This window comes from Epinephelus fuscoguttatus, linkage group LG23 (assembly GCF_011397635.1).
Source record: "Epinephelus fuscoguttatus linkage group LG23, E.fuscoguttatus.final_Chr_v1".
Lineage (NCBI taxonomy): Eukaryota > Metazoa > Chordata > Actinopteri > Perciformes > Serranidae > Epinephelus > Epinephelus fuscoguttatus.
The window spans coordinates 33173614-33201511 of NC_064774.1; the positions used below are offsets into that span (position 1 = coordinate 33173614).

Consider the following 27898-nt stretch of genomic DNA (forward strand, 5'->3'; position numbering starts at 1 on the left):
TACCCACCTATCCAAAATGGTTTTCTTCCACTGAAGTCCCACAGCCAGTCCATGTCCACTTTAGAGAGAACACTTGCTAGAGTGCCTTTATATCTGAAAAAAAAGACAGAGAAAGTTGTGCATTCTAAAGGATAATGCATGGTGCATATAATTCAGTTTATATAGTTTTTATGTGTGAAGTGCGAATAATTAGAGGCATGCATGTCCATGCTTTCTGCCTCAATTTCTGTCCAAGTCTGTTAATCCATTAAAACACAGAATGTGTGTGAGCTCCATGGTAGCTGTACCTCTCCCTGCAGGCCCTATTAGCTGTGCTCCATGACACCTTGTGCTCAGTGCTGAGGGTGTAACAGTAGCCACGATGAAAGGTCCAGCCCTGAGGACACATCTGAGCACTCACCATCTGTGATTCAACAAAAAATAAACAGATGTGTTGACATTTGTCTGTGGACATTAATGATTTCATATGATTTGTTTTTTGGGGTTGTCAAGTGGTTGATTGGTTGGTCAATACACTCTTGTCCAACCAAATTTTCACTGGTCCAACAATGGCTGGTTTTACTTTAATAGATCTGTGTTTCTTTTCCCAGCTGAAAATGGAAGTAGTTGTTGTTCAGCACTTGAATTATCCACTGTGACGACTCAGGCTGTTCTCACTAATTTTTTGTATGTTTTCCTATGAAAAGCACTGCACTCAAATTTGTACATATCCCATGTATTTTGAAAGGCTGCGATCACTAGATCAATGCACTGACAGCAGTAAACAAGGAAGCAGTCCCGAGGGCTTGGAAGGAGGCAGGTTGGGGTGGTAGATGGTTCACAAAAAATGGACACAAAAAAATGGGCTTTTACCTGGGACTTTACCCTGAAGATGTGTGTTCAGTGAATTCTGACTGATTTTAAGGTACGTCCTTACCATGTGTCTTTTCCTAAACCTAACCACATTAACTTTTTATGCCTAAACCTTAAGACATCCAACCATGTTTCTTTTCCTAAGCCCAACCTCTGTAACTTTACGTTTATTATACAACTGCACTTTATGGATGTAATGTCATTCCTGGGGTGCAAATTCCCAGGATATCACACGAACCGTTCTATGAGAATATGTTGGACAATTGGTCTTTGTGGTATTTACCCCACCTCTTCTCCACTGTGATTGGATTGCACACAATCTTTAACCAAAGTTCAACATTTTTCAACTCTTAGTTTTAGTCAAAAACAAATCACAGAAGACATACAGTGTCGGCTTTATGATTACAGATTCATTTTACTAAGTCTCCACATGTTAATATTGAGCCCTATGAAAAGAAAAAAAATGTTTTAGCGGACACACAATGGCACCAGGTAGAGTGCGCTGTGGCAATTTAGTAAATCTTTAGATAGCAAGCAGATTTCCCCCCATAGACCAATTCATTGGTGGAAGAGTAGGTTGATTCAGTTGGTTCAGTTGATCAATATTATCTTTGGTTGACCACAGCCCTAGATTTTTAAGAAATTATTTCAGACATCTGTCAATCAATCAGTCTATCAGTTTTATTTATAAAGCCCAATATCACAAAAAACAATTTGCCTCAGAGGGCTTTACAGCATACAACATCCCTCTGTCCTCTCACAGCAGATAAGGGAAAACTCCCCCCAAAAAAACTTTAACGGGGAAGAAAAATGGTAAAAACCTCAGGAAGAGCAACGGAGGAGGGATCCCTCTTCCAGGATGGACAGACGTGCAATAGATGTCGTACAGAACATTCATTCATTCATCTTCTAACCGCTTCATCCTCTTGGGGTCGCGGGGGGTCTGGAGCCTATCCCAGCTGACATCGGGCGATGGTACAGGGGCAGGGTACACCCTGGACCCTCGCCAGACTATCGCAGGGCTGACACATAGAGACAAACAACCATTCACGCTCACATTCACACCTATGTGAATTAACCTAGTCCCCAATCTGCATGTCTTTGGACTGTGGGAGGAAGCCGGAGTGCCCGGAGAGAACCCACGCTGACACAGGGAGAACATGCACTGAAGGGCTCCCACACCCGGGATCGAACCGGCAACTCTTGCTGTGAGGCGAGAGTGCTAACCACCACACCACCGTGCCGCCCCCGTACAGAATAGATCAACATAATAAATTTACAGTGTTCCATATGACTGTCTGTGTTTTGTCAAGCAAAGAGAATAATTCACTCCAAATGTATTGTCTACAAACATTCCATATGGAGTTCCGCAGGGTTCTATCCCTGATCCACTACATTTTAGTCATTACAGTCTATGTTAACATTTATGAGCATAATTCAGAGGGACATATTGAATTTTATCATTATGCTGAAGACTCCCAATCTATTTAACTGTCAAGCCTGCTTGTCTGGGACTCTTTACTGTATTAAAAACCATATCTCTGGCATTATTTAATGGATGTCAGTAATATAGTTTCCTCTAACCTAATCAAGAGTCCAGAGTTATTGGCCCACAATGGCAATTTACTAAACTATCTCAGCAAATTACAGCTCAAGCAAGAAATATGGGTGTTACGACTGATTGTGATCAAACTCTTCAGCTGCATATAAAGAACATTAGTAAAAACAACATTGCGTTATTTGAAAAATATTGCTAAGGTCTGACATTTTCCCAGGGGTGCCAGTGCATGCTTATTAAAAGTAGGTTTCTTTGTTGTGAAGCTGGAATACCTGGTCAGTTGGTGCCCAGGGTTTCCAGGAGACACCGTTGCAGTGAAAGAGCTGATTGGTGGTCTGGTTGAAATGCAGCAGTCCCATCAGTTCTGGCACACAGGGCTTGGGTATGGAGTTATCAGCTGTAACCTATGGGCCATAGAAATGCACAAGAAATGAATTTAGTATTGCTTAAATTGGAATGCAGTGTGCCTTTAACCCTTTAGCCTAAAACACTGTAACTAGTTGAACATTTGAAACTAGTGAGAAGCACTGTATGAGGCACAGTGAATCATGGCCTGATCCTAGACTACAACATAAAATTGACATTCTGTCATTCAAGGTGCTTCTGCTGTGTCACCTAGTGAAAAGTTAAGACCCTCTCTTACAAACCACAAAATAGTGATCATATCTTACTATATAATGACAAAAACTCCGTCTGTGGGTGTGTAGGTGTGTCTGTCTGTGTGTCTGTTCCACGTTTTTCTTCTCACTGACTTGGTCAATCCATGTGAAATTTGGCACAGTGGTAAAGCGTAATGGGAGGATGTGAATGAAGCAATATTACATCAATTGGCCGAAGGGGGGCACTATAGCAACCGACTGAAATTGCAAACTTTGAATGGGCATATCTCATGCCCTGTATGTCGTAGAGACATGAAACTTTGCACAGACATGTCTCTCCTCATGAGGAACAAATTTGCCTCAAGAAACCATAACTTCCAGTCATAGAGATTTTCTGCCATTTTGAATTTTTTGAAAAACACTTAAAATCGATCTCTTCCTAGGAAGTTTGACCGATCTGCATGAAACTCTGTGAACATAACCTAGGGACCAATATCTAAAGTTCCCTCTTGGCAAAAGTTGGAAAACTTATTAACACTGAGCTTCTATAAGGCAATGAATATTACCCCTCCATTATTGACCCGATCAAACAAAATGGGGGCGCTAGAGAGCTAATTTCTTATCTAGGCCTAACCGCTGTATCGATTTTTACTAAACTTGGTAGATATGTAGAACAGGACGCCTCAAGATGACTGGAGAAATTTAACTCTAATTGGCAACTGGGTGGCGCTATAACAACAGAAAAATGAACGAAGGCTGGATTCCAACCCCCACCGCCGCAACAAGGGCTAGCCGCACCTTTCCCATGTAAGCTACCAGTGCGCCCCCACATATAAACACTTTCTGCCAACTAACAACTATCTGCCTTTCATCGTGCTACCTCTACTACTAATGTACAGTTTTAGCCCACTAACTATCCCAAAATTGCCAATGGTACTACTGTACTTTCAATAAAGTTGACTATTTAATCTGCAATTTCCTATGACCTGTATCCCAAACACACACCATGTAAAACTGTATGAGGGTAACTGTGCACTCAGTGGGTATGGACTAGTTATTTCTTTAAGAAAAGGAAATGCATGAGTCTTCAAAAAAAATAAATTTTATTGATAATTAATTTATTTTGTTGTGAAATAGCTTTGATCAGATATCCACTCCTTATCAAAGATTAACATTACTTGATGCCCATTTCTTTAAATATAAAAAAGATAATTATGCCAATATGTATATCTACATGTAAATTATATTCCCCTCTCATTGTTTTATGCCAGTGGTGTTTGTAAGAGCCAAAGTCTTTATCCAAACTGTCAAACTTTGATTGCACATAAAGTAAGGTGACATGGTATGAAGGCCAACAAAGTCCACGTAGGCAGAAACTGATGGTGGATGAATGGGCCTAGTGCAGGGCTTTCACAAAAAAATAAAAAAACAAAATAATCCTGCAATTATGTAGTCTGACTATTATGGAAGTCCACGCAGGCCAGCCATCAGGAAATACAGGCACGGGGACAAGATTTTCTATGTGGGCCCCTCATCCACATCCACCACTGTGATAAAGTAATTCAAATGTTGTCCCATAACAAAGAAAGTAAGTTCTGTCACAATTCAGTGGATATATTTATTTGTTTGTTTAATACTTCCTGTAAAAATAATCCAATTAATCCTATTTCTACATTTATTCAACTCAATGTTAAGACCTTCTCTTGAAAAGCAGAGGGAGTCACATGCGTGTCCTGGGCTGAAAAAATGCCCTCCCATGAATGATTGGAGAAAAGTCAAATGAAACATTGATTGAGGAAATTACTGCAAGGTATCATATCATACGATCAAAACAGGATTAACAAATACATTTTTTCTTTATGTAGTCTTCTACTACTAATTACTAACTATTACTACTTTAATCAAACATTGGTCAAATTATGTGCAGAACTGAAATAGTGTGATGAATATATGGCTGTCAACTCTCAGTTTTCCAGTTATACCCAATTATATATACAATTTATGTTAAGCCTGTTTAGGGACCCCAGTATGCAGAAATATGCAAATATTTGAAAAATTATTCCTTTTATCCGCACCAACATTTAATGTAAATTTGGAGCATTATTTGCCCCCCTTTCTGACCATATAGCATAACATAGTTGGTACCAATGGATGCCTTAGTTCTTCTTTAATATGATATTATGATATCACTGTAGCTTTAAAAATGAGCCTGATACGGCAGATTTTATTTGCTAACATTAGTCTTCCTCATTCCTCATCTTCAGCTCTGCCTGTCCTCACATTTTTTTTGTCAGATATTTTGCCATTGTCTCTCTGCTCCTTTCATCTTCTTGTTCTCTCTGTTCCGTGACTTTTCCTTAAGGATTCCCTGATTCCTTGTGAGACATTCTAACTTAGCTCATCAGGCTGAAGTCTGCCGCACATTTCTACATTAGTGGTACTGATGTGTTCTGATGTGTAACCCCCGCTGTCAGATGGACTGCACCATTTCATAATACTTTCAAGGCTGGGAGTATAAGATGGCACGTTGAAATGTGTTTTAATAATAAAATTACATTTATTTATCATGTAAATACATATAGCTTGTGTTGTCAGTGATTTAAGTCAGTAAATAAATTGTACTTGATCCCATTTAAGGGTCAAACATAGACTTTTTAATGGCCCCCAGTTGGCCTTGGGCCGAGGTCATATGTACCCTTTGTCAGCCCCCCCCACCCCCACCCCCCATTGGTGATCCTGACTCTACGCTGAAGATCCTGGCAAGACAGACTTGCTCTTAGCTGACTCACTATACATACTTCCAAGAAGCAGAAAAGGACCATTTGTACTCACAAGTCCTTTAGTCTGTGCTGTTTTTTGAGGTTTTGACATCTTTCTTTGAGGATGTGACTTTGACTTAGTAAACACAGCTGACACCTGCTGCCGTGCTCCCCTGCTAACCACTTGGACGTTTGCCTTTCTGCTCTTCCTCGATGGGGAGGTGTCGTCCTCTACTTGCATTTGCATGATGCCGTGATACTGGAATGAAGGAGACAAAAGAAATGAAGATTTTTTTTACCTAAAAAGGTTAGGTCAGTGATTATCAGCTGCTGCTGCTTACCGTGTAAACAATGTCTGTCCCGTTGTGAAAAACCGATGAAGGTGCAATCTGAAAGATGAAATGGTAATACTTTATACGTACTTTTAAGCTGGAACAAATGGAAAGAAAATTGTCAGCTTGTATGAAGTAAAATCCAGCGCAGATCTTTAAGAACAGGTACTTACAGGCTTTGGGTTGCCTACAACTTTGATTTTCTTTTTTGGGACATCTGCTTTAGGTCTGGAGATGCTGTCTCCACGGGTCCAGATTACTGATTCAGTACCAAGGGGCAGTTTCTCTAGTTGAATGGATCCATGCTGGGGGTACGTGTCTGACCGGATCTCTTTTCCTCCGAGGACAGGAGCCTCCCGATCCTCTTTCAGCCTGTGCTCTCCTGTGATGTTTAGAATTTTAAATAAATAGTTTACCCCAAAATCTAAAACTCATATTTTTCTCTCTTTCCTGTAGTTCTGTTAATTGTCTGCATAGTTTTTGTGTGAGTTGCAGAGTGCTGGAGATATCGGCCGTAGAAATGTCTGTCTTCTCTCCAGTATTATAGAAGAAGATGGCCCTTGGCTTGTGGTGCTCAAAGTGCCCAAAAATACATTTAAAAAACTCAACAGCAATGCTTCTTTGCAGAAATCATGCCCTGGTTACTCAAGATACCCTGCTCAAAATAATTAAGGGAACACTTAATTGTCACAGTAAAACACCAGATCAGTTAAGCTGATATCAATCTGTCCATTTAGGAAGCACAAGTGATTGTAAATCAGTTTCAGTTGCTTTGGTGCAAATGAAAGTGACAACAGGTGCAATGGAGAGGCAAGAGCAAGACAAGCCCCCAAAAAGGAATGGTTTTACACGTGGTGGCCACAGACAGTTGCTCTCTCCTTATCCTTCCTGACTGATTCTTCTCTAGTTTTGTGTTCTGCTAGTGTCCTTGTCACTACTGGTAGCATTAAGCAGTACCTGAAGCCCAACCAGGTTGTGCAGGTAGTCCAGCTCCTCCAAGATGGCACATCCATACCTGTGGTTACAGGAAGGTTTGCTGCATCTCCCAGCACAGTCTCAAGGACATGGAGGAAGTACCAGGAGTCCGGCTGTCACATGAGGAGAGCTGGACAGGGCTGTAGAAGGGCATCAAGCCAGCAGCAGGACCAGTATCTGCTCCTTTGTGTGAGGAGGAACAGGAGGAGCACTGCCAGAGCCCTACAAAATGACCTCCAGCAGGCTACTGGTGTGCATGTTTCTGACCAAACTGTCAGAAACAGACCCCTTGAGGGTGGCAAGAGGGCCCCACGTCCTCCAGTGGGACCTATGCTCACGGCCCAACACTGGGCAGCTCAACACCAGAATTAGCGGGTCCGCCATTGCCGCCCAAATCTCTTCACAGATGAGAGCAGATTCACACTGAGCACATGTGAAAGAGTCTGGAGACGCTGTGGTGAACGTAATGCTGCCTGTAACATCATCCAGCATGAACGGTCTGGTGGTGGGTCAGTGATGGTTGGGGAGGCATATCCTTGATGGGTCACACAGACCTCCATGTCATAGCCAACAATACTCTGACTGCTGTTAGGTACCGGGATGAAATCCTCAGAGCGACTGTCAGACCTTACCCTGGTGCAGAGGGCCCTGGGTTCCTTCTGGTGCAGTACAATGCCCGACCTCATGTGACTAGTGTGTAGGTAGTTCTTGGATGATGAAGGCATTGATATGTATCAGTAAATCCACTGTTGCTTAGTACCGCCACAACCTGTCCAGGAGCTCATTGATGCCATGTACAGGTCTGGGAGGAGATCCCCTAGGACATCATCTGCTGTCTCATCAAGAGCATGCCCAGATGTTGTCAGGAGTGCATACAGGCATGCGAGGTCATACACACTACTGAATCACATTATGAGTTGCTGTAATAAAATTCACATAAGCTGGATCAGCCTGTGGTTTCAGTGTTTTATTGGTGTCATTTTGAATCCAGCTCTCAGTGAGTTGATGATTTTGGTTTCTACTGACCGTTGTTTTGCCATTTTGTACATCAGTAAATATTTTAAACTAGAATAATTCATTCATCAAGATCTGATGTGCGATTTAAGTGTTTTCTTCTTCTTCTTTTTTTTTTTACTGTGTATTTTCATTATACTGGAGAGAAGGCGAACATCTCCACAGCAAATATCTCCAACAGCAACTCACAACAAAACTATTTAGACTGATAAATAGCATGAGGTGAACTGTCCCTTTAATGGTGGTATGTCAACTCCCTGAGTCCTTAATCAGGATGACTTGCACCATCTTGTTACAAAAATGCTATACTGTGGTGGTAAGGTTATACAGGACAGTACATACAGTCAAATCCCTTTAAATTTAAATAGTAAATGTACAATGTTTTTGTTTAGTATAAGCCATGTAAAAGGAATCATTTACAATGATGCAACTTTGCAAAGTATCCTATAAGATCTTGCAAATACACAGCTGGGGTTTATTTTTACCTCCACCAGAGTCCGTGATGGTGACCTCAGCCTTGTTGATGCTACCGATCACCATGCCTTCAGGGGAGACCAGCAGCACTTCAAACATCTCCTCAGCCTCCTCAAGGTGATCCTGAATGATCTCAATTTGCCAGCTCCTCTTTGACACTCCTACATCGACAAGAACATCATAACCTTTTACAAGAGTCTGTGCAGGTCTCATTTATTATGACGTTGGTACTTTTTATTTTGAAGTATGCTTGTTTAGCTTTAAGTGGCACTCACAATAGTAGCAACAGTGTTGTTACACTTTTACTCATGATTTTAGACTGTGACTTTTCTTAAAGAAGAGAAGGAGAAGAAGAAAGCTCTGCCATTAAGTACTGTACTTCCACAATGAAGTCACTTGCAAAACAGTAGAAATAAAAAGCTCAACAAAAATTATTTTGCCAAAGCTTTTAGCCACATCTTGTGGCCCTTAGTAACAGATGGAGTTTGCTCAGTCACACTTGGTTCAGTTTTTACCATGTAAGTGTCAATCAATCAATCAATCAATCAATCAAACAATTTTATTTATAAAGCCCAATATCACAAATCACAATTTGCCTCACAGGGCTTTACAGCATACGACATCCCTCTGTCCTTATGACCCTCACAGCGGATAAGGAAAAACTCCCCAAAAAAACCCCTTTAACGGGGGAAAAAAATGGTAGACACCTCAGGAAAAGCAACTGAGGAGGGATCCCTCTTCCAGGACGGACAGACGTGCAATAGATGTCGTACAGAACAGATCAGCATGATAAATTAACAGTAATCCGTATGACACAATAAGACAGAAAGAGTGACAGAGAGAGATGCAGGACAGACGGTAATGATAATAGCTTACAACAATAATAATTAAAGTAACAATATTATAATAATAATTACGGCTATTGTGGTATGATTTAGCCATGATGACACACAGACTCAGGAGGTGAAAAAAATACCAGCCGTCTTGATGTTGTGGCTAGTAAAGATCAGGGTGGTGACATCATCACCTGCTCTTAAGCCTCAGAAGACATTCTACAGGCTGAATAGTACTAACCACAGTGAGTAAACCAAACCTTATTTGTAAAAAGTGTGAATTGAGCACTTACCTGGATCAAACTGAATGAGAAAAGAAGGGTTTATGAGGAAGTCTTTTCCAGCTGTCGTTGTCACGTCCTGCACCTACAATAAAAATTTTAAAAAAAAACCAAAAAAACAAAAAACACAGAAACAGGTCTGAAAATCTGTAAGAAAAAGGCCAAGCAGTTGACTGATGAGTTAAAACCCTGATTCCAAAAAAGTTGGGATGCAAAACTTGAATAAAAACAGAATACAATGTTTTGCAAATCTTTTTTAACCTATGTTGAATACAGCACAAAGACACGATATTCAATGATAAACTGACAAGCTTTATTGTTTTTTGTAAATATACTCTCGTTTTGAATTTGCTCATCATCATCATCACCATCGACAAAAAATTTTTGTCATAGTTTTTTCCAACAAAATTAATCCTGACATCAACAACAGTGGCACCGTATAGGGGAGAAAACTTGACTGAAAGGGGCCCCCAAAAATAGGTAAAAAAATTAATATAAAATTATTAAGCCACCATTAAGAATATTTTTTTTTCAAATATAGTAATAAAATTAAGGATCTCTTTGTTTTTACTTACTGTTTTTGGCAGTAAAAGTTAAATATCCCCATTGAACAAAAGGTAAACATCCAAATTGACTGACCACCCCTCTGTATCTGCATGAAATGGTTTGGTCCTGCCTTAGTGCACTGACTGACGGTGCCTAGTAGCAGTCTGCAGTTGCACTAGAACGCTACAGTCATCGTCATGCTACCTAGTACTAAAAGAAAGAAATGAACCTGTTAGCAATATCCATAGTGAAATAAGCTAACTACAGACTAGTGTTAGCCTACATTTCACTATGGGAATTTCTCTCTCTCTCTTGCTCTTTCTTACCATTACAAAAAAGAAAACAAAATATTTTTTAATGACAGAAATTCAAACAAATTATTTTTCCACATACAAACAAAAACAGCCTACAACTGTCTGTACTGGATGCTGGATAGTTGGAAACATTAAGTAGTCTAACTCAGCCTGTATTAAAGGTACAGGCAATATTAAAATAATCCAGTTAGGTGCTTTCATTTAGATCGAATTATGGCCGTTAAATAATATAGATACAGACGTTATTCCATGAAGGGCAATTTGTTTGAGCAGCTTGCGCACACACACACACCCACACCCACACACACACACACACACACACACATACACACACACACACACACACACACACACACACACACACACACGTATTTAATGTATGTAATCTAGTGGTGGTGATACAGAACTGTAGGTAATTTGGGTCAATGTAAATCTGTAGGATTTAGTGTCGTTCATTTTTTGGTATCAAAAATCTGCTGTTTGAGATGATGATCTTAATTTATTTTGATTGAAAAGTTAAGGTATATTTAAGTAGTCTTTCATTAATGTTAAGAGAATTTTCAATTTTGTGATTTTACAATAAAAATTACATTGAGACTGTAAACAATGGCCTTTAGCCACATTTTTATGGCGGCTTTTAATCTTGCATCAAATAGTGTATTGCATACTGTATGCAGACTGTTGTATATACAACTCACTAGCAATAAATATTGTACTGGTGGTATTGAACTACAAGAAGCAAGACAGTTGCAAGCCTTCAAAGTTAGAGTTATGCAAAGCTTTTAATTGGTCAGTTTGGTTCTGGAGATGTGGTGACAACAGCTGCACGGGGGGGGGGGGGGGGCAATGCGTTATTTTCTCGGGGCCCAAAATTTCTGGCTGTGCCCCTGATCAACAACATCAAGACACACCATAGGCTTCTTTGGACCTGAGCTCATCTGGGATGGCCTGACACAAAGTGAAAAACATTTTTGGGGCACAATATGCTGCCATCCAGACAATGCCTTTTTCAGGTATGTCCTGCTTATTCCAGCAAGACAATGAGACATATTCTGCACGTGTTACAACAGCTTGGCTTAGTAGTAAAAGAGTGCAAGTACTAGATTGACCTGTCTGGACTCCAGACCTTTCTCCTATTGAACATGTGTGGCTCATTATGAAGCACAAAATACAACAACAGATACCCTGGACTGTTGAGCAACTGAAATTGTATCTTAAGCAAGAATAGGAAAGAATTTTACTTCAATTGTCATAGTGGGCACTGCCAGCCATGCCACCCTCTCAGTTATTAACCCGTGGCCAGTTTTACACTAGTGTGGTGGCTTCTCCCGTGTGTGCTCCTGATTCTGGACTCCCTGCTCCTCAGATATCACCTTCTGCCTCCTCCCTCGCTGTACTGTTGCACACATTTGAACTGTTTGCTGTTTGTGTGCATCCAGCAGACACCACTGACTCTGCTTAGGTGTGCCACACCAGGCACTTTGGACTGAACCCCTGTTTTGGAAGTTTCCAAACCAACAAACAGACTCGCTGCCTGCTCACTCTTGTGTTTGACAAGTAGTTTCATTAAGGACTATTACAAACTCTCCATCTGTCTCTGGTGCTGCTATTGGGTTTGCTGCGTCGTGTGTGATACAGAGAGCAGAGGAGAATTATAAACGCGCGACCATGTAGAGACATAAATGACATGCTGTCGTGTAAACAATATAAGTCATCACGTGCCCCGCATTATAGTTTGCATAATCATGAATTCAATTTTGACCAAATAATCCTGATTATGATTTTTTCCACAATCGAGCAGCCCTAGCTTGAACATTGCATATCGTGTCTTTGTACCATGTTTAATTGAATATATAACTTTTATGGAATTGGGGTTGTACTTAAAAAGTGAGTTCTAACAGTTTAGTAACAAACGACCTGCAGACCTTGACAGTGATATATGCAGACTCTGCCAGGTTTCCTCTTCGGATGATGTCTAGTGAGATTGTTCCCTGCTCCTCACACACAGAGTACTCAGGCTGAGACAGCTCCACGCTGGACCAGCTGAATTCTAGTCTGCAAAGATGAGGTCAAGCACAGTGAAGACTAAACTGGAAATTCAAGATGTGATAAAAATCTGTGTCACAGTGTTTTTCTTACCTGTGAGCGGGCCCACTGTTCCCCAAAGGATCAGACACTGTGAATTCCAGGCTGTCTGACAGAGACTCCCTGTCTGGGTTGATGATGTAGGCAATAGTTCTCTTGTTTAGCTCCATCTGAGAGAAGTGCTGTGGTACAAAACCACCTGCAAAAGCACACACAATGGTTTTTTTTTTTTTCATTCTAGGCTAAGTTGTGATTCAGACAGAAATAAAATGTATTTCCTGACCTGTAGTGATGTTTTCTAGGTAGCCAAAGTAGGGCTGGCGGACAATGCAGAATATCAGCTCCTCTTCTCTGCTATCACTGTCTTGGGCCTTCAGCTCACGAGATGACAAAAAGATCCCGTATCGTCCGTCACCTAAACGCTCTGCTTTCCAAAGAGGAAGCAGTTTCACTACCTCAGGACATGACTTATCCAAAGGCTTGATCTGAAATTATAAATATAGTTTGTTAATTAAACAGAGATTTGTTAATGTGAACATCATAGAAAATGAAGAAATTCGGACCTATGAAATGATGTGACATAGTATATATAATAATAATAATAATAATAATAACTGTATTTATATAGCACCTTTAAAAACAAAAGTTTACAAAGTGCTTTGACAAACAAAGCAAACGCAGGAATATCTAAAGCAAGAGAGTCAAAACAGTGAGGGCAAACAAAAGCAGGACAAAATTAAGCTCAAACTGAGGTAAAGTTAAGCAAAACACAGACAGAATGATAAGACAGAATGTTAAAAGAGATAAGATCAATAAAGGCAATAAAACTATTATTTCTAAATATTAGAAACAAACGAATAGAAGGATAAAAAGACAACATTGCATAATGACAATAGAATAACAAATAAACAATTAAAAGGAATAGAATAAAATAAATAAAAAGAAAAAATAAATAAAAAGATAAAAAGACGACATCACATAAAGGCAAGTCTATAAAAATAGGTTTTAAGAAGAGATTTAAAACATGTTACTGATTCTGCAAGCCTTATCTCCTCAGGCAGGTCGTTCCAAAGTCGAGAGGCCCTGGTGGAAAAAGCGCGGTCGCCTCTAGATTTAAGTCTCAACTTTGGAACGGCCAGGAGGGCCCTGCCCGAGGATCTAAGGCTGCGTACTGGCTCATATGGGGTCAACATTTCTGCTATGTAACTTGGGGCCAGACCCAGACGGGCTTTTTAAAGTGATCAGTATAATCTTAAAATCAATTCTAAAACACACAGGGAGCCAGTGGAGGGAAGCTAGGATTGGGGTGATGTGATGCTGTCTGTTAAAACCAGTCAGAAGCCTAGCTGCTGCGTTCTGGACCAGTTGGAGGCGGGAGAGTGATTTATGGTTTATGCCAGAGAGGAGTGAGTTACAGTAATCGAGTCTGGAGAAGATGAATGCGTGGATTATTTTTCTAAGTCAGAATGTGGGAGCTTGGGTTTGATTTTGGAGATAGTTCTTAACTGATGGAAGCAGGACTGGACAACTTTATTGATATGAGGTTGGAAGTTGAGGTCTGGATCGAATATTACTCCTAAGTTTCTGGCTGCGGATTTGACGTTAACGGACAGGGGACCAAGGCTATTTTAAATGGGTCTGGTGGAGGTTGGCGGAGTGAACAGTATGATTTCGGATTTGGAGTTATTGAGTTGAAGAAAGTTTTGGGCCATCCAACAGTTGATATCGTTGAGACAATCTAACACAGCAGCTAGGCTTCTTGGGTCATCCATGATAAACAATTTAAATTTGTAGAATGTTGTATTAATTTTTCATCGCACACTAATACAGCAGAGCACTAATGATGCATATTGTGACAGCCACACGACTGATCAGTTGTGTTAATCTGGGAGAACATCACTTCCAAACATGGATGGATTACTGAATGCATCTACAGGGCACAGGCCCAGGGGCCTTAAGTGTTAGGGGGCCTCTGTCCTTTACTTGCAAAAGTCCAGTGTCGTACTGATCAGGAAAGAGGAATTCCTTCAGGTGTTCTTGAGATATCACATTCACAAGAATGAAATGGACGCAAGGTTACAGTGACCTTGACCTCTGACCACCAAAATCTAATAAGTTCACCACAATCTGGAATCTGTCCAAGTGGACTGTTTTTTTAAAAAAAAAAAAATCTGCAAGGCATTCTTGAGATATCGCATTTACAAGAATGGGCCAGATGGATTGACAGACAGATGGCTGGACAGAAGGATGATAGCTAAGCCAAAAACATAATGCCTCCATCCACAGCTATTGCCAGCGCGGTGGTTTTGGCTTAATTAGCTTCAAGAGTGGTACTGGAATTAGTCCTAAACCCTGGAAATGAGTTAGCATTTTACCATCCCAGGTTCCCTCATCTCGATGGGTTTTGTGAATGGGTTTTTATGCCTCAAATAAAGTCTGTGATAAACACAAGGAAAAGAGACTTGAATGTTTTGTTCTACAGTATAACTGTAAATCACTTACCCCACTCATGAATTTTGAAGCTTTTAGGTGTCTTAAAAAAGGTGGTAGCTAACAAGTGGCTAAATGAGACTACAGAACGTCATCATGTCAAACACGACTTTACAATCTTGCTGTGGAGGCGACATTAAGTCATGCGACCATGGCCTTTTCTAGCCTAACATTAGCTTTTTACTTCTGGTGATTGCATTTATGCTACATAAACAATAAAAGAGGTGTTCATGTGTGAGGATTATTTTCCTCAACCAAACAAAAAAGTATCATGTGATTATTATTGTCACTCCAGTCTACAAATCTGGCGAAACATACTCCATATGTTATTACAGGCCAATCAGTATTCTTCCAATAGTATCTGAGGTTGCTGAGAAATGGGTGGCTGAGCAGATTGTTTTCCATCTTAATAACAGCTCTACGTCTTTCCACCCAATGCAGTTTGGCTTCAGCGCTTAACACTCAACAGAGATGGCAAATTGTCTATTTATAGAGAAAATAAAACCCTTGCTTCATCAGGGTGATGTTCTAAGTGCTGTGTTTGCTGACCTCAGGAAAGCTGTTGATACTGTCAATCACAAAGTTCTCCTCACAAACATCTGAATTACTGTATAACAAGCTGGTCACAGGCTAACTGTAGCACTTTGAAACCACTTGAATCATACAAGCACTCAAAACACTAGACATAAAAACAAACACTTCCATCACTGCCCAATTTTAAAAAATATCAGATTTTAAGTAAGGACGTCTTAATATAACATGCAAACTTGTGTTTGATACATACACATGTAAGCACTAAACTCTTCTTTGCTGCTAATAATATTATGTCCTGCTAGTGTTGCAATGTTGTTCTAAATGGAAATATTTAACTACTACCTCCAATGCTTTTATGTTTATTTTGTATGTCCTTTTATATTGCATCAACTTGGCCTCTAGTTTTAGGACTTTAGACCTCATCTCTCTATGTCAGATAACTTTATATACATATTGTTGTACAACATAACATCAACATCGATTTGCTGACATTTTGCCCTTTAATTTGTGTCACATTTTAGCTTCTAGCATTGTAACTATCGACCATATTGGCTGCTGTGCATACAACCTTTGTGAAAATTACTACATCTGGTTAAATTGAGTGAAGCGTTAGTTCAAGCAGGTCTTTCTCTGCTGCTCTCTCCGCCTCAGGTTTTCCTCATATGTGCATGGAAGGGCAGAGGAGTGCACACTCTCTGCCTTACGCTAGGGCCACACTGCCCGCGGAAGCGCAGCGCACCGAAATTCTCGCGCGCGCCGGAGCACCTCCGTTCACATCAGACGCGTATTTCTCCACGCCATCGACAAGCGATTCTGCTCCCAGCTCTTGTTTTTCACTGCCTGGCTTGTCAGATTCGCTCGCGGCTCGCGCAGAAAATAGACCAGACGCCGAACTGATCGCTGCAAATCGTGAGCCTGCCACGGAGCTTCCCGGCGCGGCGCGGCCAGTGTGGACGACCCAGTCGGTTAACATGGGCGCCGAAAGGAAACTGCCTTCTCTTCTCGGCGCTTCAAAGCTATTCGCGGCGCTTCCGCGGGCGGTGTGGCCCTAGCGTTAGACTTTCCATATACGCCTGAGAAAAGGAAGAGAGGCCCCAAAACAGAGCCAAACACCCAAATATAACCCAAATATAGTACTTTTCTTATGGAAGAAAAAGCTGCTGAAGTAAATGGCGCAACGCAACTGGGTATGGTACTCTCTTCCCATTGGCTCACAGACCTAGGATCTCCAGGATACACAACGTACCCTCTATCCAGCCATACTAAAAAGCTGTGACCAGTTGCAGTTTCTTGAGAGTTTCAGTTAATTGAACAATTCTGCCCTTTATTACTTACCTGAATGGTGAAGAACATAGGTTCTGTTTGTAACTGCCCATCCAGCAGGAAACCCCGACTGGTGCTATCAGAGGCAGTAAAGGCAAATCTGTCAATCTGTGATGGTCCCCCATCATGTTTATATGTTATGTCCAACTCTTGTATGTCTTTCTGGGTGAAGGTTGAGCCAGCAGTCAGTGTGCTACCGCCTAAAAGCAGCCTGCCATACTGTGGAGGCTGGAGAAGGACGAAGGTCAGGGCGCTTGGTGGAGTGTCAGGGTCGGACATGAGCAGACAGTCAGGACCCAGGATCATGGTGGAGCCTTGTGGGACTGAGAGGCCTTTATTGGAGGACAGAGAGGGCAGGACGCGATCCACCATTTCCACGGCAATCTCAAAGCTTCCATTTCGGCTGGTTTTACCATTACTCACCACAAACCTGCCAAAACAAACAACAGACTGGCTGTTAGGATGTCTGAACAAATGGGATCAATTCACAGAAAGGCTATGAATCATAAGTTCACTTGAACACTTTTTAAAGGGAAATTTCGGTTTATTTCAACCTGTCTCCCTCCTATCGTCCTAAATTTGTTTCAAGTGACTAGTGACATAGAAATAATAGTTAGCATGTTAGCCATTAGCCTAGATACAGCCGGGGTGCATTAGTAGCGTCAGACCTGTTAAAACGTAAGTGAACGGGCATACCTTCAAGTGCAAAGTTAGTCCACTAAACAAGCTTTTTTCCACAAAGACCGCCTCACATCATTAGGATAAATGTCAGAGAACATACAGAAAATGACATGTAAACGTGTTGTCTTACCTTACCGGTGTGGTGCCGTGTTTGTTTATCCCTCTAACTCTGCTTTCCAAAGCGCAGCCAAAATATATCTCGCCAGCTGGATGCTAACGTTACTCCAGGTGGAGGTGTCTCGTCCTCGATTCACATCCCGACCTTGAAAACAAGGCTGCAACCTGTCCCATTCCTTGCAACAGAGGCATTCCTCTTCTGTGGGCATTGGGGCACAGCATTCACAGGTACACCACCAATCTCCAGAGCTACGCAGCCTTGCAGCAGCCATTCGTCCTCTACCTGTTGCGCCTCTCTCTCTCTCCTCCTCCGTTCTTCAATTTCACGAAGCTCTTTGTCAGTGTATCCTTCCAGCTGTTGCTGCTTGTTCTGGCACGTTATGAGATCGCTGCTTGTTCTCGCGATATTTCGGCTGCGCTTTGGAAAGCAGAGCTAGATGATAAACAAACATGGCAGCACACTGGTAAGGTAAGACAACACGTTTACATGTCGTTTTCTCTATGTTCTCTGACATTTATCCTAACGATATGAGGCGGTCTTTGTGGAAAAAAAGTTTGTTTAGTGGACTAACTTTGCACTTGAAGGTTGCCCGTTCACTTACGTTTTAACAGGTCTGACGCTACTATGCACCCCAGCTGTATCTAGGCTAACAGCTAACATGCTAACAATTATTTTTATGTCACTAGTCACTTGAAACAAATTTAGGACAATAGGAGACAGGTTGAAATAAACTGAAATTTCCCTTTAAATCTCAGATTCACTGTATTGCTCACAGACCTTTTTCCTCTAAATTTGGTGTGTGTTTCTGTGAGTGTGCACAACCTACACAGCTGATTTTAGAGCAGGTGATTACAAGATTATTCTGGATGAAGAGACTGGAGCAACTGGAGCAAATAAAAACATACAAATTTCTCCTCTTGCAACCTGATTGGATTTAGTTCCATCCCTACCGGTCACTTGTCTCCAGGGAGCTCTACCCACAAGCATATCTTCTTTTAGGTAATGATAACATCTGATATGTTATATATGAAACCTATCAGCTGGTCTAACATATTGCTTTGCCAAACGTGGTATCAGGATTAATGCCAATAAACTTTTCTAGACTCTTTATCCTGTAGAATTCAGGATACAACACATAGCCAAATCGTGCAGAGAATGGAAACAATTCTAGAAAAAGAAGAGATTACATTCACACACTGATGCAAATGGAAAAACTACAACATGGTTCTGGACACCGGATGCCATTGTGTGCCACTGCTTTCATTCCATTGTTGGTTCTTTTACTCAGCTACCAATCAGTGCATGAAAAGTAAGTTCCACCGTCGCCTTTTTAAGCACAATAATCGGAACCATTCAGGTTTATAAAATAAAGTTAAGTCTTAAGCAAGAGCCAAACACCTGTTCAGGTAATGGCATGCAGGTTGCTATGGTTACAGATTAAGTTCCTGAACTGCAAAGGTGCTAAAGCTAGTTCAGCTGAGCTAGTATGGTGTCAACATTATACCAGGAGTGATGGCTGAGGAAGATTTAATTGTCATGGTATTCCTGGATAGTTGCATTCATTTCCTAGTCCCTGCTCTTCTTCCCCTGTCTTCACCAAGTCATTTAAAAAGCTTGCGGTTATCCCTATTTCCTTCTCTGTGTCTGTAATGCAGCCAAGGGTGCCCACTTGGTTAATTTTACCACCATATGCATATATTCACACCGTCATTGTATTACCACCATGTGGAAGTGTGTTACATATTGATCCCGCTGTTGCCCGGTGTCTGAGTTTGGTTTGCTAAACAGGGCTGCAACGGTTTGCTCTGTTAATTAGACTGTTCTCACCAATTTTCTTGATCATATTACCTGCATTATTACATTTCCTGTTTGTAAAGTTAACTTTCGCTGTAAATAACTTCTGATGGTTAAAAGGAGAACATTTATGAAAATACAGAATATTTTGCTTTATATATATTTTGAGTTTAGGGAGCTGCAAATGGTGTTTCTGGTTGGAAAATATGCTGATTGTGGTTTTAATGTGAATAATACACCTAGGGGGAGGGGAAACTGGTTTGGTCAAAGCACAATCCCAAGCACAGTAACGGCGAGTAGTCCCAGACTTGAACTGCCAACACCAGTACCCCAGTGTGTGCACCAGGAAACCCCATCAGAAGCACACTCGGTCCAGATTCAAGATGGTAGTGGCAGATCTGACCAGTCAAGGCCAGAGTGGAGGCAATATACTGAGCCAAAAATTCCACAATATCAGATGAGTGAAGACATTGAAAATGATTTGGTTCATTTTGAGCACATTACCAAAACATGGAGTCCGCTTGTACTTTTTTTTAGGAGATTTGAAGTAAAACCCTGTGATAAAGGTTAATGGTAATGCTGTACCATGTTGTTAGCATAGGATCCAATTCTGAACCATAAATGGAAATTCTTACACCCAAAAACATCAGATCCATGTTAGATAAGAAAATAATTATGGAAATTCACAATCTTAACTGGTTTCATGGCTTCTAGACTCACTGAATGCTTTCTTTGGGTGCGACTGCTCGGTTGTCATGCACGTAAGCCACAAGGTTGGCTGCTATGTCCATCTGGCTGAAGGTTGAGATGGCCAGTCCAGGATGTTTAATGTACTCTATGTGTCCATGAGCAGGAGGGCTGATGATGATAAACAGAAGCTCTTCTGGCTTTTCCGTGCCATCTGTGGCCAGCAGCACATCTGTTGTGAGAACCACACGATCTCCACAGCTCACGTTCACTGGCTTCACAAAGAGGGCAATGTTTCCTGAAAATCATGATGGAGGAGAAAATAAAGTCTATGTTAGAACTGGGACCCCATCAGTATGAACTGACACTGACGCACACCCAAACCTATGTCCAGTGAAGAATTTCAGAGTGAGTTCTAGTACCTTTCTCCAGATCTTTGACAGAGATGTAGAAGTGCTGTGGGGGTGATTGATTCTTTCCATCTAACAAGTAGAAGACAAAAAAGTCCTGTGTTTTAGCACCGTGTTGACCCGTGTGCACGTAGCGCAGAAGGTTCAGGTCCACCATCTCCTGGGTGCAGTTTCTCCCCACTGTCAGTGTCACCCAGTCCTGAGCTTCCTGAGACAGGAGCACAACACCTCCTAGTATCAAAACAATGTTTACAGCGTAATCCCAATGTTACAGTGCAAGCTACTACTAACAACCCAATGTTACAGTGCACACATCCCAAAGGAATGTGACTTCTACCCGAATTTAATAAACACTGATACTTCCCTTTTTGTAAGGGGAGACACCCCAGGTGTATTGGGTAAAATTTAACTAATTTAACTAACTAATAGACTAATAGATAGACTAACTAACATGATTCCCGAGCGCTCCCTCAGGGGATGGATCAAATGCAGAGAACAAATTTCACACACTCAGGTGTGTGACAATCAGTGGAACTTTAATCTTTAATCATTCTGACTGATAATAATAATAATTCTGTAATACTGTGATACCGTGAAACTGCAATATTTTCTGAGACAGTTATCTTACCGTGAAAATCCCTTTCCATTGCAACCCTAAAGACATCACCATGAAACTTCACCAGCTGATTACTTATAGTTATGCAATAATTTTATAAAATACATGTTGAAATTTTATGTTTTAAATATCCAAATGAAGCATTATCTAATTGAACATGCACTAATTTGCATACATTTCTAGGGCAAAAAAATCCTACAATTATAAAGCCTGGTTCAAAATTCTTAATTCACGTGTTGTCATTTTAGAGACAAAGGGAATAATCAGAGGGAATTTTGGATATCTCTTTTTATTGCTCCATCAATCAGAACATTCTGTCAACAGCCATAAAAAATTTTTTTTCTTCCACGTTTTTAGGAATAGAATGTTCTGTAGATCAAGCTGTGAATGACAAATGAATAAACCCCTTTGTAAAATGGCCTTTAAAGTTATGCATTGTAAAATTCCACACATTTTAGACAATAAATAAGACATTTCAATAGGGTAAAAATTTAAACTAATTGATATCACCATTAAACTTGCCCAGCTGATTATTTGTATTAAGACTATTATTTTTGTATTGCATGTTTTCTGAAATGTAAAGTTTAAATATGCAAATTATTCATTATCGAATAAAACATGCGCATTTTGCATAAATTTCAGGAGCAGAAATCTGAACTAAAATCAACACCTAAATGGGTATTTTGGACATTTTTCTTTCCAATAGTCTGATAGAATATATGGAAGCAAAATAGCCCAAAAACTCAAAATTGACCAGTGCATTAAAAAAAGAGCTCAGTGTTAGTTCAGGCAGGACATAATGTCAAGTTCAGCTCACATCCCAGCTACATCAGCTGATCTCAAGCAGCCCAGTCAAAAGATGGATCAGCTGACTGATGAAGGGAGTCAGCTGATAGATCACATGATTCCTTTCTATGCAACCAATTGGAAAATCTCATTCAGGACTCCCTTTTCAAACTGCCTCAGTCATGCCTACTGTTCTGTGAGCCGCTTTGCAACCGGCCTCCACCCCAGCTTCTCCTTTTAATGCTGTGCCTGACTTATCTGTGTCATTTCTGTTTGTCATTGATGCTTGCTCTGTTCTGTTCCTGGGAGGTCATTGCTGCTGCTCTCCCTGCCATAGGCTTGCCATGTAGGCACATGGGAAGGCAGGGAAGTTTGCTCTCTGCCTCAGGCTTTCTTCGTATACACATGGAAGGACAGAGGGATTCGCTCTCTCTGCCTTGGACATTCTACATAGGTGCGTGGAAGGGCAGAGAGGCCCCAGAACAGAGCCATACTGCCAAATATAATACCACGAATGGAAATAAAGTTTTCATTGACTAAGGTGTTCCAGACTGAACTATGTTTTCACCTGGGATGTCTCCCCTTATGCCCAAACATGTTTCTAACCATATATAAGTGGATTTTGAGCCTATACCTAATCACATTAACCACAGTATTATTCAAACTCAAAGTTTCAGTGTATCCCCTACATAATAATTGTACAGAAATGTACAGTGTTGACATTTTTTTCTGGCAATTGGGTTGTTACACAATGTAATTCCTCAGTTCAACAACATTCTTACTATTCACTACCAGAAAAAGCAATGCCAAAACATTGGTCTCCATCAACTCTTGAGAAAAACTTCTACTTCTAGCTACTTTAGCTGCTAAATGCTCCACTGTGTTCACAAGCTAGTCTCTCACTGTGTCTGTCTGCTCAGCAGGTAGTGTACAATAGCTTTATCAAAACTTTTCACAAAAAAGTGAGGAAAGTGATGTTTATGGGCCTGAAAAAAAACAAACACAACAATGACCTAAAAGAGGCTACAACACTCAGTAGAACTGAGGGGAGGCCTATTCTGTGGATTTTTTGTCATCATCTTACATCTTTTATTTTACACAAACACATTATCCATCAATAATACTATACTATAATTACTGCAATTCCAAAGTATATGATCTTTAAATTTTATAAGCTGATTTGTTTTGTGTTTTTTTATCATAGAGGGAGTATATCCATCCTTATGACATATGAAATATACTAAAGTCAGTGTCAGCTTTATTTTTAGGAATTATTGTAGATGAGATCATTTTCATTAACCCACACTGTCAGAAGTTGTTGTAAATCTTTAAAGATCATTCATCTTGTCATTTGGCATTAGACTTCCTGGTGATTAAAAGGTAAAAGCCCTTATCATTTACTGCAGTGTCTGCTACTATTTCTGTGGAGCAGAGGCACCAAGGATATACTGGATACAGACAGATTATTCAGTGTGATGTCAAAATATTTGGTGCGACTCACAAAAGTTTTACAGCACTGCACCAACCTTAAGCTGGAGAAGTCCTTGTGTAGGAACAGTCTCAAACATGTACATGACCTCTGAGGAAGGGGTGTCACTGTCCTGTGCAAACAGTGTAACACTGGAGATGAGCCTGACTTCTCCTGGCTCCACCTGCAGTCCATTGTTTCTGAAGGACAGAACATTGAGACGAGGTTCAGCGACTTTCCCACATTGATGCGATGACTTACTTTAAACAGAAGTGCAGTGAAGATGTCATTCTAACCTGATGACATGAGGCTCCTCATCATTGACTGGCAGCACTTTCACCATCACTTGTCTCTGGAGTTGGTGCATGCCATCAGACAACTGGATTGTAAAACTGTCTTCCATATTCTCTGAGTCATCGTGCATGTACATCAGATCCATACCTGACAGCAAATGATCTTACACATTTATTTGAATCATAGAAAGATGTAATAGTGACTTCCTATTACTCAACACAGGCCTGCATACTTACTTTTATTTCCTGTCATTATAGCACTTTAGGAGTTGTGGACACGTAGCCAATGGCTGATGTAATAATTACCACCTCGCAAATGTACACTTCTGCGTATCAATCAAGTTGCAGTTACAGTTTACATCCATGTTTGTCCAAACCTGAATATAAACACTGTCTACTTGCATATGTAGCCATGACAGAAGTTCGTGCTTTAAATATGTTGCTGCACATTCTAAAATGTGGATGCTTCACACACATCTTCATCAGGCAGTTTGGTCGAATAATGATCCTCAGAAAAGTTGGTACAAATTGGACCTATGGTTTAGAGGTGTGTTTTTCAAAAAATTGTAACTGCCATAAAATTTTAGTAGTGGTCCCACACGGTTCTTGTGTTGATTTCTGAAGAGCACATTAAGCTGCACTTGTGTGTCAAGTTCAAGTCAATGTGATTTACGGTGTGAGGGGCATTATCTTTCAAAAGTTGAATTTTTGGGCATTAATTATTGCGCCCCCATCTGGTCGATTGGTGTCACATTTTTTTGAGCAGCGTTGCACACAATTTCCACTCACTGGTGAAAATTTCATGTCTCTACAATGTACCATCTTATGGAAATTTGCAAAAAAATTTCTAAGGAGAAAAAAGAAGTCAGTTCACACCGCTGCAACTTTTCTCTGCGACGTTCTATCTAATCTTTGGTCTGAACTGATCATTTTGTTAGACTGAGCAACTAAGACTAAGTTAGACTCAGGTTGTATGAATGTGTACATTTTTCTTTAATATCTGAGTGCTGAGAGGAGTGTTCATTTTTAGCGGGAAACTCAAATGCCATCTTTCCCATAGGACAAAAATGCAACATTAGCAATTAAATGACTTAAATCGGACCACAGCTACACTGAGACAAGGTGTGACCCACAGCAGATTAATAATCACTGAACTTAACAGCTTTACACTGATACTATTTCATACCCATTGGTAGCTTTGTCACCTTCTACCTATGCCAATCCTCAATGCCTATGTACAGTTTCACATAGATTGACCAGTGAGTGAGTAGAAAAACAACGACTGACTGACAGTTTCCGTAATAATGTACAGCATACCATACTGTGACTTAGTCACACCAAAAATTAGAAAGAAAAAAAAAACAACATTAGCCACAGGGGGAGCCACAGCGATCAGTCGAATTTTAGCCATTTTTAAGCATTTTTCTGTTGTTATAGCGCCACCCAGTTGCCAATTAGAGTTAAATTTCTCCAGTCACCTTGAGGCGTCCTGTTCTACATATCTTCCAAGTTTAGTAAAAATTGATATGGCAGTTAGGCCTAGATAAGAAATTAGCTCTCTAGCGCCCCCATTTTGTTTGATGTTTGGTGATCAAAGAAACCCTTGAGATGTTATACACCTTTATGTGATGAGCCACGCCCTCTGCAATATTCATTGCCTTATAGAAGCTCAGTGTTAGTAAGTTTTCCAACTTTTGCCAAGAGGGAACTTTAGATATTGGTCCCTAGATTATGTTCACTGAGTTTCATGCAGATCGGTCAAACTTCCTAGGAAGAGATCGATTTTAAGTGTCTACCGGAAGTTATGGTTTCTTGAGGCAAATTTGTTCCTCATGAGGAGAGGCATCTCTGTGCAAAGTTTCATGTCTCTACGACATACAGGGCATGAGATATGCCAATTCAAAGTTTGTAATTTCAATTGGTTGCTATAGCGTCCCCCTTTGGCCAACTGATGTAATAATGCTTCATTCGCATCCTCCCATGACCCTCTACCACTGTGCCAAATTTCACATGGATTGACCAAGTCAGTGAGGAGAAAAAATGTGGAAAAGACACACAGACACACCCACAGTCAGAGTTTTCGTCATTATATAGTAAGATGTAAAAAAAGTACCATTTGAAAGATCTGTCATTGTAAAGTCGGCCACAGGGGATTGAGGACTGGTCTCTCGTCTTGTGTGGACTGGTGTTTCACTGCTGTGGCTGATGATGCTGCCATGCTGCGGAGCTTTGACCACACTGAAGAGCAGGTTGTTCTTGGGGACATCCAGATCCATCGCATGTAGAACTGATGAGTCCAGCTGCTTCATTTCTCCTTCTTGTACCTCGTCAGAGAAGAACATCAATGAACACTGATTAATGAAGAGCACCTTGTAGCAATATCTGATGGGAGTGTTTAATTTTGTCTTCAGTAGTGAGACTGACCATAAAAACTTACTGTGATGTTCCGAGTCACAAACTGTGGGATCTCATCATTTGTCGGGTTAATAATAATGTAGAAGGGAACATGGGCAGAGTTTCGTTTGCCGTCTGATACACAGAGCATGAACTGATCAGCTGTGGGCTCCATCCTCTGGTGTCTGGACTGGACGTAGTTCACATTACTGTCAATGATGTCTTTGTATGAAAAGGAAGCTGGGGAGGAAAAGGTTAGACAGAACTAGAATTACCACTTTGCGGCTATATGCCTCCACAAAACTGTAAAGTTGCTCTTACCGGTTACAAGTCTGTGAAAACACGGATGCTTCACACACATCTTCCTTCTGACAGCACAGAAAATCTATACAATCAGCACAGTTACAAGGTGGACACCCCAGATTAGTATCACCAATTCAGTATCTGACCAAATGTCTCCCCTTCTGTTCCTGAAAAATGACTTTGAATAGTGGCCAGATATTTAAAAGGACATTCATGCATCTAGTTACACATGCAGTTATAGCTAAATTAAAGAGTGTAACCACAAGATCTAGGGGCAATACAAGGACATCACACGGTCAGGTGACACAGAGTACAGTCGGACTAGCATGCAGATGGTCATGCAGGCAACACACACACACACACACACACTAAGCAGAGCAGGTAATAAACATTAGGTACAGGGACAAAGCAAAGCCAACACACGATTATGCATTGCACAGGTAAACACACAAGGAGACAGTCAAGAACAGTAAGGCAAGCGGGCAGGCATACAGGGTTGGGCAGCTGCGACGGGGCTAGTTAATGATCACATGCCTGATTTTCTAACAACCAGTTAGAATCATTTGAATTTGAGGAAATTCCCTCAAGGCCTTCTTCAGATATTACGTTCATAAAATGAGATGGAGGTATGGTCACACTGACCTTGACCTTTGACCACAAAGTCTAATAAGTTCATCCTTGAGTCCAAGAGGATGTTTGTGCCAAATTTGAAGAAATCCCTCCATGTGTTCTAGAGATATCGTATTGACAAGAATTGGACACACAAGGTCACAGTGACCTTGACCACCTTGACCTTGACCACCAAAATGGAATTAGATAATCCTTGAGTCTGGGGAACAAATCCCTCAAGGCATTCTCGTGATATCTGTGAGTTGAGTTAACCCTCTATGAGATCAATTAGGTCCCAGTAACCTTAACCTTTGACCTATGACCCGAAAATCCAATCAGTTATTCCTAGAGTCTAAAGCAGCATATTCCAGCATTGAAATGACGCTGTACCTATTGGAAAAGCTGTAGCCTGATGTGCACCTTCTGTCTATTTTTGTAAGCTGAAAACCTTTTCCCTCAATGGAAACAAAGGTTTTATTTACTTTTATTTCACTCAAAGAATAAATTGTAAAGACAGTAATGTCCCAACAAAATAGCATATTAATTCTTGTTTGTGATTTATCCTGGCTTCAAATGAATAGAGGAAATCTCAGCTAGTCGCTAGGCTTATTAACACAGTGTAAAATGCTGTAGGCTTGTGCTAATAATGTTAGCATGTTGTATTTGTTTAGATAACATGTTTAGTATAAGACAGTTGTTTTGTCAGGGAACCCTGTGAGTTGTAATGGAGCTGAATTTGTAATGTTACCTTTGCTGAATGTTGCTGTTGT

General features: G+C 40.7%; 1 protein-coding gene across 3 annotated transcripts in view; it reads right to left on the reverse strand.

The window, feature by feature from the left end:
- Positions 1-27898, reverse strand: part of frem1a (Fras1 related extracellular matrix 1a) — a 69682-nt gene that overhangs the window by 6395 nt on the left and 35389 nt on the right. For all 3 annotated transcript variants that reach the window (XR_007448643.1, XR_007448642.1, XM_049568801.1), the window contains exons 19-36: positions 26260-26456; positions 25936-26146; positions 23826-23970; positions 23588-23729; positions 20672-20867; positions 20283-20547; positions 16982-17399; positions 12906-13107; positions 12677-12821; positions 12463-12592; positions 9690-9762; positions 8575-8724; positions 6274-6482; positions 6110-6157; positions 5842-6027; positions 2683-2814; positions 288-403; positions 8-93 (exon numbers count right to left, since the gene is read on the reverse strand). Coding sequence is in view for 1 of the 3 variants with exons in the window: in XM_049568801.1 (XP_049424758.1) it covers positions 8-93; positions 288-403; positions 2683-2814; positions 5842-6027; positions 6110-6157; positions 6274-6482; positions 8575-8724; positions 9690-9762; positions 12463-12592; positions 12677-12821; positions 12906-13107; positions 16982-17399; positions 20283-20547; positions 20672-20867; positions 23588-23729; positions 23826-23970; positions 25936-26146; positions 26260-26456 (3051 nt within the window). In the remaining 2 variants the exon portion in view is untranslated. The remainder of the gene's footprint in view (positions 1-7; positions 94-287; positions 404-2682; positions 2815-5841; positions 6028-6109; positions 6158-6273; positions 6483-8574; positions 8725-9689; positions 9763-12462; positions 12593-12676; positions 12822-12905; positions 13108-16981; positions 17400-20282; positions 20548-20671; positions 20868-23587; positions 23730-23825; positions 23971-25935; positions 26147-26259; positions 26457-27898) is intronic.